Genomic DNA, 16,384 nt, shown 5'->3' on the forward strand with positions numbered 1-16,384 from the left:
CTTGGAGGGGGTCAGATGCATATAGCTGAGCCACACATCGGCAGTAAATGACATAATCACTACCTTTTAAATAAACTAAATTGTGTGCACATCCCTTTTTATACCACAGGCTTCCTTGGACTCCATTGGTTACTAGAAACTTTGAGTGACCTCAACCTATAATATCCAAACAATCGCCCTTCACCCTGTTAGCAGTGTCACTTTGGCTCTTGACGTGATAACCAAACCAGAGTTACTTTAAAAATGAACTGTTATACTTTGAGCACACCGTAACTTTTCCATAAAACATTCAAAGTGGCCACCCGATGGTGCAATGGTTATTCTCCCTGACTTTGCTGCGGAGAGCCTGGGTTCGATTCCCACTCAGTGATGGTGTGATTGTAAGCGTGAGTGGTTGTTTGTTTCATTGTGCCCTACGATTGGCTGGCAACCAATCCGGGGTGTCCTCCGCCTGCTGCCCGTGTTTGAATGGGAGAGGCTCCAGCACCCCTCGTGACCCTTGTGTAAATAAACGACACGAAAGATGAAAAACGCTCAAACGAACGAAACAGCAAAACAACCTTGCTATTGGTCCAACAGCTTTACGTAATTCCATAATTTGACTAACAACAAAAGGGACAGGAATCATTTGAATGCTGTAAGGCAGGGGTGTCAAACTCGGGTTGGTTTGCGGGCCGCTTTAACGTCAACTTGATTTCAAGTGGGCCGGACCATTTTATATATTATATATATATATATATATATATATATATATATATATATATATATATATATATATATATATATATATATATATAAATGGATTAAAAGCCCTGAATAATCAGTTTTTTATAGATCTAAAACAATGTTTATTTTAGCTTTTTTTATATATATTTTTAGATTTTACAAAATGATTTTTGAACTCAAAACACGGAAAAAATGGATTAAAAAATTACAATTATTGATTTAAAAGGGGGAAAATCAGGAAATTTAATATACATCTATACTCTTCATTTTAATTTGATCCTAAAACAGAAAGTCGGCACTCATGATTTACTTTCCCGGGCCACACAAAATGATGCGGCGGGCCAGATTTGGCCCCCGGGCCGCCACTTTGACACATGTGCTGTAAGGCCTCCAAGTCCAAATGGCTTGGACGTCAGTGGCACTGAAACATGTCCATTCAATTCCTGCTCAAATAAATTAGATTTTGATGGAAAGTAGTTGTAATGCGAACATTGCTTTGCGAAGATGCAATTGAATACGAAAAAAGACAGTCTGTCGATTCTGAGTTTTCTGAAAGCAGCACAGTTTCAGATCACGGCAGCAACACTGGCAGGAGCCGTGTTATTCTGTTTACCCTGGCCTAATCGCTACAGCTACAGGGTCCCGCGCGATGGCGGCAGTCCCGGCCGCTCACATTCCTTCAAGCAGCTTTAAATAACCGTTTCCCCCACCCCTAATGGGAGGAGAGTGTTAAAGATGGTAAAGAAGGCTGTTTGTTTGAGTTAGGGGTCAGTAAACAGCATTAGAACACCAAGCGCACGCGCTCTTACAAGGGCCGCACTGTTCCTTTCTGACGGTCCAAAAAAAAACAACCCTAATTGCTGCCTTGTCTTCCAAACACTATTTTACTGAAACGTTTCAAAGCTCATGTAACTGACTGGCTCTTTTCATAGTTTCTTTCTGCACAAAATGATGACAAAGAGGAATTTGATTTGAATCGACTCACTTGTTTTACAGTGAATGTATAGATTCAACAAATGCATTGTAATGCAGACAAGTATCTCGACAGATGACGGACGTTTGGACTTTATGAAACCAGTGCCTCGTCCACCATTATGTCCTTTGCATTGTTTTTAGTTAGCTGGTGCATTGTGCTTGTCTGTGTTCTTGCGTTGGGAGTATTTTGCTTTTTTTGCACTCCTTTTTTTTCATCAAAGCCCGAAAGAACAAAGCCGGTTCTTCTCATTTCAGTTGAAAGAATACCAAGTAAAATGGAATGTAACTTAAAATTCATAAAAAGAACGGAAAAAGGAGAGAGATACAGTGCACATCAAGAGATATACTGCGTTCGGACCAAAGTTAAACAGCTAGCGTGCAATATCTTAGATTGTGCAATATGTTAGAATTTTTTTTCTATTACCTTGCCCGGACGTGACTTTTTAAATTACTTATTTATGTTTTTATTGGGAGACACGCACTTTGTGGAGTAGCACCACTAATTTTGTTATACACAGTTGTTGTATAATGACAATAAAGGTTTTTGACTTTGACTTTTGACTTCCCGCCATATCCAGTTTTGTGGTCACAGAGACCGAACGTCGCCAAAAGTCGAAGTCAAACAACTTCCGGTTGACAGAACCAAAGGAGCTAAAGACAGTAATGTAACAAATTGGGTTGCATGTATGCTTGATGTTGCAATGTGTATATGTTGAGGGCTGTGTTTTCTATTCTGTCTGATAAATGAGCGAGGTCAGGACGAGATGGCGTGTCTGTTTTGGTTTCATATGGTTGGCATCAAAGTACATTCATGTTCCCTACTCCCATTTGCAAATAAAACATTACAAATGCTACCTCTTCATCAGCCTTAATCAATTGAGTGCTTCTATACCCGAATGTATTTTACATTTTATTCATTTTTTATATTTTGGAACATTTTTCACCTTTAACAATACAGTCTGATTTAAAAGTGGTCAAATCTTTCTGAGTTATGAGCTGTGCTGCTAAAATCTTTTATGTTGTGAGCAAAAATTTGAGGTACTAACTACTCTTAGATCTGTGACCACTCGAGTGGAGAAAGAATGAAATCCTCACATGCTTTGTTGCTGATTAACCTTCATCATTCATTTGATCAAGTAAATTTTGCATGAACCTCCATTAAAAGAAAGCAGTGAAAACATTATTTGACCAATTCTTGACAACTATGCTGCAGGCAGATAGAGCATAGAAAACAGTCCACTAAGAGTATGTGCGGGTGCCTTCGCCAAGCTAAAAAGAGAGCAGAGTGTGTGGGGTGGCTTCAAGGTAAAACAAACTAAACCCTCTCTAAGTCAGCGGGGCCAAAATCCACTGTATTTAACGGAACATGTCTTCGTTTTCAAACTCCCACGGACCTCTGACCTGTGCTGGGGAGTGGAAGCAAAACAAACCTCAGGCTACTACTGTCATTCATTGGAAATAGAGAACCACATGGGAACTCCCAGAATAGCCGTATACACTAATAATAATGAGGTCCACTTTCGACCTTGCTTAGTTCATCACACATCAACACACTAAAAGAACTTAATAATGGAATGGAATTGATAGCTTTATTGTCATAGTACAAGTACACCAAAATGCCTTCCAGGTGCAGCCTGACCAAGACAGTTATAACATCACATATACAGTGATACCTCGACATACGATCGTAATCCGTTCCGAGTCTGAGATTGTATGTCGACCTTTTTTCAACTCGAGCGAACGTTTCCCATTGAAATGCACAAAAAACAAATTAATTCGTTCCAACCCTCTGAAAAAACACCAAAAACAGGATTTTGGATTGGATTTTTTTTTTATTTCTTCTAATTCGCCATATATTGACAAAGTAATAAATAACGAGTGGTTTGATAGTAATAAAATGTGTTTAATAGATGTAAAATTAGACGCATTTCGCGGAGGGGAGAGACAACGGCACACACGGAGGCGGAGGGGGGTGGCTGTTCGGGGGGACTTTATCCATGGCACTCGTAAACGAACAAACAGATTTAAATTCACTTGGATAAATATATACAGACACACTCAAACATACGTTTAATGTAACTTTACACAAAACTGAATTCTAGTTTTGTCTTAATCTTTTGTTACCTTCGTTTTCCGGGGTATCGGTTTGCCACGCCTCCACCCTCATGTTTGCTATCGATGGACTGTTTGCTGTTGTATTGCCTTCAAAATATTCCGAAAATGATGCATACAAATGTCCTCACAATAGGATAACGCACGACCAGTTGCCAACGAGAAGTAGTCTTGAATGAGCGATCACGGGAGCTAACAGGCTAAGGAAGGAATAACAGCCTACCCACGTATTGATTGTGGGTAATGAAGTTTTATTCTGAGAAAGGGTGCCATTGCCTATGGGTGTTGTGTGCACGAGTATACTTCATTACCCAGAAAGCCCTCTTTTTTGCCTGCGCGTTGTCGAGCTGGTTGAAACTCGACAACGTTTCGTCCCTGGTCGAAACTCGTCTGAATAAATCGTTTAGTGCTCGTAGATATCAGTTATACACGAAAGAGATGCGGCAAAAAAGACAGTGCGCTACAATGATAAACAGCCTCTCATGTCATGGCCACCTGGCTTGGTCGCATCTCGAAATTTTGATCGTATCGCGGGCGAATTATTCGATCGAAATGTTCGTCGTACCACGAGCATGTTGTATGACGAGCATGTTGTATCACGAGGTACCACTGTACTACATTGGGGAGATAAAGGGCAGGCTGCCTACCGACTCGCCATTGATTTTGTTCAAACGTAGTTGTAATGCAAACATTGCTATGCAGAGTTGAAATTCAATTTTATAAACGTCCTTTTATATAAGTTTTATAATACGTGTGATGACTGAGTTAATGAAAGCCTATAGATGGACACTTGATTACCGGTTCACATCCTTGGTTGTCTTCTTTTTTTGTTAGTGTAGTCTTTGTAAAGTGATAGATGGATTTTTAAAAGCAAAATCCAGTTGTAATTCAACACTGGAATTTCCACAGAGAACACAGCCCTTTGGACAACCTATGTAAGAAATATATATTTTTGTTTTCTTAGTTATAAGTAATTACACCAGTGGCTGAGACACACTAACGTTAAATATACTGGTATGTAGCTGGCCATTAGAAAAGTAACAAAAGAATGAAAGGTCGGTCATTTAAGCATTCGTCTACATTTTACATCAAGCAGTAGAAAAATAATAATAATAAGAAAAAGACAAATTAGGACCTAATTTAATTATTTAGCCTTTTCTGTCGCTTTTCGGGGGTGGATTTGTGTCCAAAATAGGGTCTGCAATCAATTTAAAATCACTTTGGTATTTCATAGCATTTCATTCCACCTTTAAAAGCTTTTGTGTGTTGTGCAAGCCAAGTTGTTTAACAACTATGCCTTTTCACATTGTGAAAAAACGAACTATGAGATGTAGTTGACGTTAAAAGTAAACAACAAGGTGAGGTCTTTCTTTCCACTCTGACATAATCAGCAGTGGTGCCTGTATCTTTGCTTCTGGAAAGTGTTGACAGCGCACATTTGTTTGATGCGGAGGCCACGAGGCGGAAAGAAAATATTTGCCGAATCAACCTGTTTCTGCTACAGTTTGGGCTTGACGAGATAAAAACAGACCACAGTTTTTTTTCCCTCTTCAGATGTGCGTTTTGTGGAGACATCCAGTTATTTACTGTATATCCTAAAGACAGAAACATATTGTTCAACCATGTTATATAATAAATTCAGTGGTGGGCTGTCAGGGCCTTCTCTGCTGGCCTAAGAAATATCTGAATCATATTATATTTTGTCCATCAATACTTATTAAATAATTCCAAATTGTCTCTTAGCTTCCTTTCATTGCTTTTCCTCCTGGTTGCACTGCTTCCAGATGTGTGTTTTCATATTGAAGCATTTAACCAGTCACATTTCAGCCATTATTTGTTGCCAGGGTCAGAAATCTGCCTCAAGGCCTTCACAATCAGTTCTGCGGGCTCTGCCGCTTTAAACAAGCGTGATAAGACTGTTGCTTTATATTGCCTTTTCGCAGGCGTAGGGATACGTCATCGTTTTCATCAACTATGAGGCTAGTCATTAGCCAGAGCTACCAAACTGTATTTGGAGTGGGCTGCACAAGCAAATATATTGTTGTGTTCATTTAAAGCCATTTTCAAGACGGACTATGCCAGAATTACGACAGGACAGGCTCGACTTTCAGCATTAGCTTCGATGGCGATAGAAAAGAAGGAAGAAAGAAAGGAGGATGGATAATGTGTACAGTTAAAAAGGATTTTTGGTGAGTAAAATATGGCTATATTCCTAAATAATATTTCAATTGTGGGCCAGGTTCTGATATCTGAAAAGCTCCAGTGTTTGTATTTAATCTCCAGTGTTTGTATTTAATCACTAAATGCTGCTAGGAAGTGGATTTTACCCCATTTTAGTGCAATTTTTGCTGTTTCGCGTATGGACGTGTATGGACGTATCGACGTTCATCGCTGTCTTTTTCCCGGGGAAATGATACTCCGGGCCCGGTTCTGATGTCTAAAAAGCTCCAGTATTTGTATTTAATCAATAAATGCTGTTTTGGGCTGGATTTTACCCCATTTTCGGGCAATGTTTGCCGGTACGCCATTGACGTCCATCGCTGTCTTTTCCCGGGAAAATCACCCCCCGGCCCGGTTGTAATGTCTGAAAATCTCCAGTATTTGTATTTAATCATTAAATGCTGCCCTTAAGTGGATTTTACCCGTTGAAGGCGCTACGAGAAAATGGACGGACCGCCACTGAATAAATTACAGTGCCAGTACCATACAAAAATTACAATATATGTAAACCTGAGGTAACCAAACACTGAACCTATAAAGTAATGATTGTGAAGTGAGTGAGAAACTTTCAATTTAGCATCATTTTTGGGGTTACTCACAGAATGAATCAGCCCAAATCATCTTTGTACATGCGTATTCACACACTCAAAACAGGGTTGGCTCATGTTGGAAAATATGGAAAAGCCTTCGTATCGTTGCCGTTATAGCTGTGGCTGATTTAACACGAGGGAGAGAAATTTCCACTGGTCCACTCACGCATGCATTCCAGGGCTCACGGAGAACAACACGTACATATCTCGTGTGGCGCGTGAAGCCAAACGCTCCTTAAGCGGCCACGGGAGCCATACAACTCAGTCCCAGTTTACCATCCTTTTTGAGAACTATAAAACAGAGAAGTTTCCATATTTACAACCCAATCGTGTAGGAATCCGTAGCAATTCCAGGAATTTAAAATAAAACTCCAGGATTATTTGACGCAGAAGCTCCAAAATTGGACAAAAACACATCAGAGGAGAAGGAAAGGACAAAAGTACTATGAATCCAAAGTGCTCAACAAGTTAACAGCCACACCAGGCCCGTAAATAATACATTCTCTGGAAAGTGAATAAAGAAATCCTTGAGTTGATTGTAAAATTGGCACAGGGATGAACTCCTGCTCTTTTCTTCTGTGCATTGTAATATTGCTAAAAAAGCAGGTAAAAAAACAAAACATCCTCTTGAGCGCTGCAAATGTGTCAGAGTTCAAAATGTTGACATTCTTCAAGTACCAATAGACAATATAGTGGAGGCTTTGACGTTTGCTATCAAGGTGAAGAGTGAGTGCAAGTTTTATTGTTTCCATGTGTTACTTTTAACAGTTGTTGGCCTACTTTTTTACACCTGTTTTACAAGTTACAAGTTCAAGCAAAAGTCTTACAAGAAAACGGTAACACATCTCAAGTGAGTCTATACATTTTCTCATGTGGTGTCTCACCATATGTGACGGCAAAAAATGACAATAATTATAGAACTGTATGTAAAATCAATGAATAGTCACAGTTGCTCCGTAAAATACAGCCCTGTATACATCGCCCTGTGTGGATTTGGCACAACAACAACACCAGCAGCAGTATACTATAGTCTATCACGTCATTGAAGCATGGGATATTTCATCCGATTTTTCTCTTAAATTGTTCTATACCAGGGGTCGGGAACCTTTTTGACCAAGAGAGCCACAAACAATTCATATTTTCCAATGTTATTCCTTGTGAGCCATACTACGAATTTAAAAGTCAAAATACATACATTTAAACGAGTGCCTTTTCAATTTTTTTTAGTAATTTCACCACTTTTAAAGTGGAAAAAAATGAATATTTTTTAAGAGATTCTTATACTGTTGCTAATCAATGAGAGGATGCATTCCATAAGAGTCTATTGCAAAAAAATGAAGATTAAAACAAAAAAAATGAAGATTAAAGCAGTTCTAAATGTAATATCTCAGTTCTGTCAACAGCGATTTCCATATTTTAGCTCATAGATTGGCAAAGACCCAGATGCACTCATCAAAAGAGCCACATGTGGCTCCCGAGCCATAGGTTCCCTACCCCTGTTGTATACAGTGGTTAATAGGCCTGCACAATATATTGTTGGAACATATTCATTGCATTGTGAGCATGCACAATGGTCCCTTTGGCTCCCTTGTACACATAGCAATCTTCATCTATTTAACTATTATATGAATACAATGTGATCATGACGAGTGAAACAAAGTCTTCCCAAACAGCTATTCAAGTCAAATGGTGAAAAATATTAAGTTTGTAATATCTTAATATAGTGCAAACCCCTAAAAAAAAATTCAAAATCAGTTTTTTTGCAATATCGTTCAGCCCTAGTGGTTATGCAAAAACTGGTACCTACATGAAACGACATGCTAGCTATGGAAGTTACAATGTTCATAAACATTCTCGCATTTGATTTGGCTGCTGAATGCAGTTAAAGATTTTGACGTTTATCTGAGAGAACCAGACTGATATACTCTGAATCTAAGCAGCATGTTATTACCAAAGCAGCCAAAACGTATTTTATGGATGGTTATGAATACACAGCCAGGATATGAATTATGCGAGTGTAAAAATGGAGACAGCAAAGAATAATAACAATGTTGGCCTTATGACACGCAAGTATCAAAATGTGAAAATGATTATCGTCGGTATCATGACTTGTTAAAGTGTTTTTTGAGGGGCAAAAAGCTTCAATTTTCAGCAGTACATACAGTAATGGAAACAAGAAGCTCACTCACTAATGACTTCTGCAGATGGAGAGAAAGTTTTATAGTGCACAGACAAATTCTCAGAGTAATTTCATTTGTCACTCTATATGTCAGCCTTGTGTTTATTTTACTACGATATTAGACTATACTTTATTACTGTGGGGGATTAAAAAAAACCCAGAGTGAATGCCATTTAACATCTGCTAACTTGAGTCATGTTTATCATTGATAGTTCAAATTCATCATTTTACAAGTTCCGTTATCAGATCTATGGAACATTTTTAGATGACCAATCGGCATTAATTCCAGTTTGATTGCCAGAAATGAGTGCATACAGTTGCGGGCCGGACAAGTAAAGTAGACAGGGAGGCTCCACGTCTGGCAACATTTGATTTGATGGCGATGAGAAAGACTTACTCACTCAAGCCAACCAGACGGTGTTCCACTCACTGGGGAAGGGGCTGTTAGATCTAAAAGAGGGCATTTATGTGCCATGTAATGAGCCTTGGTTCAGTAATTAAAGAGTGATATTGGAACATTTTCCAGGAATGCAATGGAGGGAATTCTGCCTCATTTCTCCACCTAAAAGTTATTAGCAATGGTGCTAGCAAGCAAAAGTATATACTAAGTTTGTGAGGCTTTTAAAGGGAGAGGAATCCATTTAAGCTGTTGAAGACAGCATTGTTGTCTAAAATTTGGAACTGTTTTATTTTTAAATGTGTTTTTATCTTGGAAATAAATAGGAGTTTATTCCTGTTACACAGGGGTAGGGAACCTATGGCTCGGGAGCCACATGTGGCTCTTTTGATGGGTGCATCTGGCTCTCCGCTAACCTGTGAGCTAAAACATGGAAACCATATACTACATCTAGAGCTGCTTTAATCTTCATTTTTTTGCATTAGATTCTTCTGGAATGGACACCAATTTATTAGCAACTGCACAAGAATGTGAAAAGTAGTTTTTTCTACTTTAAAAGTGGTGAAATTACTAAAAACATAGACATCCATTTACATGTATTTTGACTTTAAAATTCGGAGTATAGCTCTCAAGGAATAACATTAGAAAATATGAATTGTTTATGGCTCTCTCTATTAAAAGGGATGAATTCAATCATTTCTTAGCATTAACGCTTAACCTGCTGTTGGTATCGATGGATGTCCAATGTATATTTGAACTGGGATGGCTGCAGGCTGACAAAGAATTGCAGCCAGTGATATTATAAATATTGCTACAAGTATTTGCAAAGATGCTGATCATTTTCCTCATGTGAGGTAAAAAAAAATCTTTAAAGATGTTTTACATGTTCAAGTGAAGTCAATTACATCATACCAAGGAAATCACATCAGTGTCCAATAACTGCTGAGCTATTTTGCAGAACAGGCCCCTTTTGGGGGTGTTACTTGGGACAATGTAGATGACCACTGCAATGCATTAAATGTCTTACATAATTCACTTGTTGGCTGGATTGCACTAGTTATGAAAGAAATGCTACTTTTACTTACGTTGAATGATTTCCACTGCTCAATTATAAAACATTGTACAGTTGTAAAAATAAAATAAATAAAATAAAAAAGATCTGCGCCTGTTGCGCCGTTTAACAAACATGACCAAATGAAACATTCCTATGGTTAAATATGCGTTCATAACTCTAAAGTGATTATTTGGAGAACTTTTTTTAGACGACACTAGAGTACCATTTTTGGCAACCTCTGATTAGAGTTTAAAACGTTTTCATAACATGGCATAAGGAACAGATGCACTTTTAAATCTATGGAAGCGCCACGACGCGTTGATCCTAGCAGCCTAATTATATCCCATCGAGCAATCCCCCCCTCAATCCACGGCGATTATTATCCACTCACCAACCCTGAAGCCCTGGCCGATGAGCGTGTCTGCCCCCTGGCCGTTCTCCGCGATGAGCGTGGTGTTGTTGCCCTGCTCGCAGCGGTCATGACACTGACCCTGCTGGCAGATGCGCTTGCAGATGACCGGCGCGATGACCACCTTGAAGCGCTCGCGCGTGGATGAGCGCTCCGTGCACCGCGCCACTCTGTGCACGCTGATCCACAAGAGAAGCAGGCGGCAAATCAGCGAGGGCATCGTGGCATCCTCCGGTGCCCTTCTCACTCACACAGCCGGACACATGAAACCAAAAGCTGGGGGCGATCCGCTTTGTTCGCCGGGCGACGACAGTGAGCTCCTTCCTTGAGCGTTTTTTTTTGTTAATCCTCCTCCTCCTCAAAATTGCATTAAATCACTCCTCGGGTGGGCTTCGGTGATCCATCGGCAAAAGTGACCAGCTTGGCATGATTGGAAGTTCCCCCGAAAAGTTGCCTCGGCTCTTCCTCTTCGCCAGTTGCTTCCCGTGGGTGCGTGAGCGGCAGCTCGGTGAGAAGGAGGGAAGGAAAAGGGGAGGAGGAGAAGGAGGAGAAGTGAGCCAGCCCTCCGTGGAGAAAGGCTGGCAGCAAGCCAGACAGGCGGTGCAGGAGTGAAGCTGAAATTCTAGATCTTGTAGGTTAGTCCTGTGAACTGCAACTGCTTTTCTTTCCCACATCCCGTGCGAGCCGTGAACGCACCACAGACCGCCTTCACTCCGGTCCATTGCAACTGCGTGCGTCATTGTGGAAATAATCGTACCTCTACTTACGAAATTAATTAGTTCCAGAACCTTTTTCGTAACTTTAATTATTCGTAAGTAGAGCTTATGAAAGGTTATAACCTTCAACAGGAGTCACAAATGAAGTCTTAAGGACATTTTCAGTAAATTATCATTAAAAAAACTGCATGATTGTCCACTTGTCCTTACAAATCAAAGCAAGACTATCAACATGGCCCCAGGGCGGCCATGTTGGTAGAGGCAACATCACTGTGAAAGTCAATGCATCGGCATGAAATCAATTGATTTTTAAAAGATTATTTCATCAGCATCAAAGCGTCCGCTAGTCAAAGCGTCCAGTTGTATTGGGAGGGTTGGCAGCGAATAAACGACCCTGCCGCTTCCAATCAATTGTGTCTGTTAGCAAAAGACTGGATTTGTATTTTTAGCGGCACTCAAAGAGTTAATGCTACTTTGCCAAACTTATTTCCCACCTCAAGCAAATCATTTTTGTTGTATTATATATGTAAATTCTGTAATTCGTTCCACAATCCTCAAAAAAACGATCAACAAACCCTTTAATAATGATTCAAAGTGTGCCACCTTTGATGTGAGAAAAAGACAAAAATGAAAGAAAATGATAAGAAAATTATTTATTAATAGGGCAGCTCGGCAGCTCAAGTGGTTAGCAGGTCGGCCTTGCAGCTCTGGGGTCCTGGGTTCAAATCCAGGTGGGTCCAGCTGTGTGGAGTTTGCATGCTCTCCTCGGGTCTGCATGGGTTTTCTCTGGATACTCCGGTTTCCGTCCACATACCAAAAACAAGGACAGTAGGCTGATTGGGCACTCTAAATTGCGCCCAGGTATGAGTGTAAGCGTGAATGGCCTCTGGCCGAAGTCAGCTGGGATAAGCTCCAGCACCCTCTGTGAACCTAGTGAGGATAAAGCGGTTCAGGGCAGGGCACAAGGAGACAGACAACCATGCACACCCACACCCATACCTAGGGGCAATTTAAAGTGCCCAATCAGACTACCATGCATGTCTTTGGAATGTGGGAGGAAACCGGAGTACCCGGAAGAAAACCAACGCAGGCCCGGGGAGAACATGCAAACTCCACACAGCTGGACCCACCTAGATTCAAACCCAGGACCCCAAAGCTGTGAGGTCGACGCGTTAGTGAGTTAGTTTTCAAAATTTAAACGAGATGTTCCAATTTTTTTTTGCACCGAATACTAGGGCCAGTAAGTAACAAATTACCTCTACCCTCCTTACTTAACTAAGTATACAATATTTTAAAAATAACTTCTAATTGTTTTTTTGCAGTGATTTGCCGGCAAACAATTCAAGGTGTAGCTCGCCCATAGTTGACTTGAATAGGCTCCAGCACTGGAATCTTTATAATAATATATATAACATATAATACCAGGCACGATAATGTGAAGTTATAGCTGAGTGACGTAACTTTCAGTCTCGAGGCCCAGCCACCACACACCGACTTTGGCATCTGGCAAGTCAAATGTGTCTGTCCAATGTGGTCCCAAAGGGAGGAAGGAGGTATTTTAGGTCGTGTGGTCAACAAGGGAAAGTGAGGCAGACAATGAGAAAGAGGAGGAGGAAAAAAGAACAGAGGAGAGAAAGAGTCTGTGAGTCACTTCCTCTCCCAAAAAAAACTGTGTTTACTTTCCAGGCGCTGAGGAAATGACTCCAAGGAGTTCACATGCAAAGTGCTCCAACAACTCTCCTTGCTGTCATTAAACAAATAACACGAGGAAAATGAATATAATGTCCAAACATCATCATCGCTTTACATCATTCAGAGGGGTTTCAAGAGGAATTCCCATTGAACAAATTCTAAAGAGGATTAAGATGTTTGCTTCATTCTTGGCTACCTCTCCTTCACAGTGAACGTTGCTGAGATTTCTTTATTCATTCATCTTCTGACTTAGGGTGAAAGGCAGATTACACCCTAGACTGGTCGCCAGTCAGCCGTAGGGCACACAGAGGGACAAACAACCATCCGCACTCACAATCATACCGCCATCAGAGGGAATCGAGCCCGCGCCTGCCTGCACCGAAGTCAGGCAAGTGGACCTCTACACCACGAGGTGGCCTTGTTGAGATGTATTATATCATATATCAGTTGACCATTTCACTCCGTAGAATTCAGGGGTGTCAGACTCGGGTTGGTTCGCGGGCCGCGTTAATGTCAACTCGATTTCATGTGGGCCGGACCATTTTAGATATAATATTTAGATTTGTTTTAATAAATTGATTAAAAGAACTGGATTAAAAGCCCTGAATATTCAGTTATTTTCTAGATCTAAAACAATGTTTATTTTAGCTTTTTTATATATTTTTAGATTTTACAAAATTATTTTTGAACTAAAAACACAGAAAAAATTGATTTAAAAATTACAATTATCGATTTAAAAGGGGGAAAAACAGGAAATTTAATATACATCTATACTCTTCATTTTAATTTGATCCTAAAACAGAAAGTGGCACTAATGATTTACTTTCCCGGGCCACACAAAATGATGCGGCGGGCCAGATTTGGCCCCCCGGCCGCCAAATGTGCCGTAGATGATCATAATTTGGAGCAGGTTTAATATTTGAAGTGTACACAATGGAACAATCCAATTTGCAAGCTCAAATTCTAGGAGGTTAGTCACGTGTCACTTTTTTTTAAACCCTTTTGGGGTGTCTGTATATACTACCCTAACTTTTAACATTGTCTATCATCATTATGCAAATGGGAAAATACATTTACTGTACATTTAGTAGTATGTTGTTGGCATTGAAGGAATGAGGATTGCCTGCAAGGGTCAGCGTAAAAAAAACCCACTTCAGTTTACAGTATTGGGTGTTAAATACATTGCATAGGGCTAATAGAAAAACGATCAAGATATTACCTACCAGTGGTTAGAAATAAATTATACACAATCTCCAGCAGGGTGGCCCGGTGGCACCAGTGGTTAGCGTGTCAGCCTCACAGTGTGAGTCATGGTTCAAATCCAGGTCGGTCCACCTGTGTGGAGTTTCCATGCCCTGTGATTGGCTGGCCACCGATTCAGGGTGTCCCCTGCCTAGTCCCTGTAGTTAGCTGGGATAGACTCCAGCACCCCCACGATCAGAAGATGAAAGAATGAATAACTCCAGCATTTTTTATCACACATAAAGGAGCTGTGCTTAGTATGCAAGTTTCAACAGTGTAAATACACGAGAACTCCCATTAAACTTGAATTTTACTGCGGAAAGTGCAGCACGTCTTTTGTGTTAAGCTTTCAATCACACCAAAGACCCTATCAGCAGTTTGCGTGCGTGTGGGTGACCACAGCTGTCATTACTCAAGTGTTATTTGGGATCTGTGGAAGGGAGCGTGGGTGTGAGGTCCAGAGTTACCGCCACCATCTGTCTGGCGGTAGTACAGTCGTGACGCAATGACATCATGCAACGAGAGACGCTGTGCTAGTCTCACATGAGATTGGACAATAATGCCTTGTTAACTTTCTGACTGGTTGGAAAAGGAACAGAAAGGAAAAGTTGCGTTTCGAGAAAACATAGTTCAAAAGTAGCAAATGGTTTCAGTTGATGTCACTCCTCCCAATCGACTATTACCGTATTTTCTTGCATATAAGCCGTATTTGTAACTAAAAAAAGTGATGACTGGATCAAGGCTACGGCTTATATGCGCACAAGACTTGCGGCACTCTTTCACCAGTAGATGTCAGCAAAGTAACATTTACTATTTGTTGGTTATTTTCTGTTTTGGAGTAAGAAAACAACTATTACTGGATGAATTAATACCTTATGATATTGACCTTAATAACGTGCTTTTGATTCATACAGTATCTCAAAAATATCACGTGTGATGATTTTTCTCAAGATTTTCCCTTCAAAGTAACACATTTGTATTCCCTATTAAAACCATGAATGTGGAGGTGAAAATTGTGAATCAGGGGGGGTTAGAAATGAGAAATTGTAAAATTCAACGATGTTAAGGCAATTTTAAGTGTGTGGGTTATACGCAGGGGTGGCTTATATGTGAGTAAATACGGTACATTTTTGGAGGGGACAAATAGTTTGTAGTTAAACTAGTGATTAAACAGTGGAATAGTATACAAACGCTGAAAGACAATGACAAAAACAAATAGCGGTTTGTTCAATTAAGTTTAAATACAAACCAGTTCCTTCACTAGAGTAACAGTAGATGAAACAAACAATGCAGAGTACATTAAAGTTTGTTTTTAGCTTCAAGTTACATGTGTGGGCTTCCTTTAATGACATTTGAGAAGAATCAACAGCAATATCAAGGCCAGGCTAACTTGCAAAAACACACCAAGTTTGCGACAAGAAACATTAAACATCTTTAGGAAATATATACAGTACAGTCTTTTGTTTAAAAAGCAAGTGCTTGTTATAGAGTAGCACACAACTACAGTATCTTAAGGTAATATGTTCTTAAGCCTAGGAAGATTACAACCATATTTGCACAAGGTACACCATCAGAAAACACATTTGTGGGCCATTCAGCTTTATTTTTTCCAATATTTGATTGGAACTTATCCTTATCTTGGTAAAGGTCATAACATTTATAATGATTCAAGGAATCATAGGTTTACAAGAACTATAAATATACATACTTTTTACTCAAATCACACAATGTTCAGTTCCTAAATTGCTCGATTTATATTGGACAAACGTCTCTTCATAATGACAATCTTTACAGAGTAATACTTTGATATACGAGTGTCCCAACATACGAAAAATCTGCCCTGAGATACGAGACAAATTTGAGATGAGAATACCAGACGGTCCTCAATGCGGCCGCCAGGTGGCCGAGTATGCGAGAGGCTACTTATGAAAACTGCATTGCTGTCTTTCACGCCGCATCTCCTTCACGTAAACATATCTCCGAGCATCAGCCGTGCAGTTTACATTTTTACGTGGTTTTTTTCTGGTTGCATTAATCAGTGCAGAATTAAGTGAAAAAACAATGAGTCCAAA

The 16,384-nt window shown here is 40.0% G+C and overlaps 1 protein-coding gene across 2 annotated transcripts in view; it reads right to left on the reverse strand.

The window, feature by feature from the left end:
* ltbp3 (latent transforming growth factor beta binding protein 3) overlaps positions 1-11,267 on the reverse strand; it is a 37,835-nt gene extending 26,568 nt beyond the window's left edge. For both annotated transcript variants that reach the window (XM_077592392.1, XM_077592391.1), the window contains exon 1: positions 10,645-11,267. In XM_077592392.1, the coding sequence (XP_077448518.1) occupies positions 10,645-10,882 (238 nt within the window). In that variant the 5' untranslated portion in view covers positions 10,883-11,267. The remainder of the gene's footprint in view (positions 1-10,644) is intronic.
* Positions 11,268-16,384: the final 5,117 nt, after the last annotated feature.

The sequence above is a fragment of the Stigmatopora argus genome, chromosome 22, assembly GCF_051989625.1.
Source record: "Stigmatopora argus isolate UIUO_Sarg chromosome 22, RoL_Sarg_1.0, whole genome shotgun sequence".
NCBI lineage: Eukaryota > Metazoa > Chordata > Actinopteri > Syngnathiformes > Syngnathidae > Stigmatopora > Stigmatopora argus.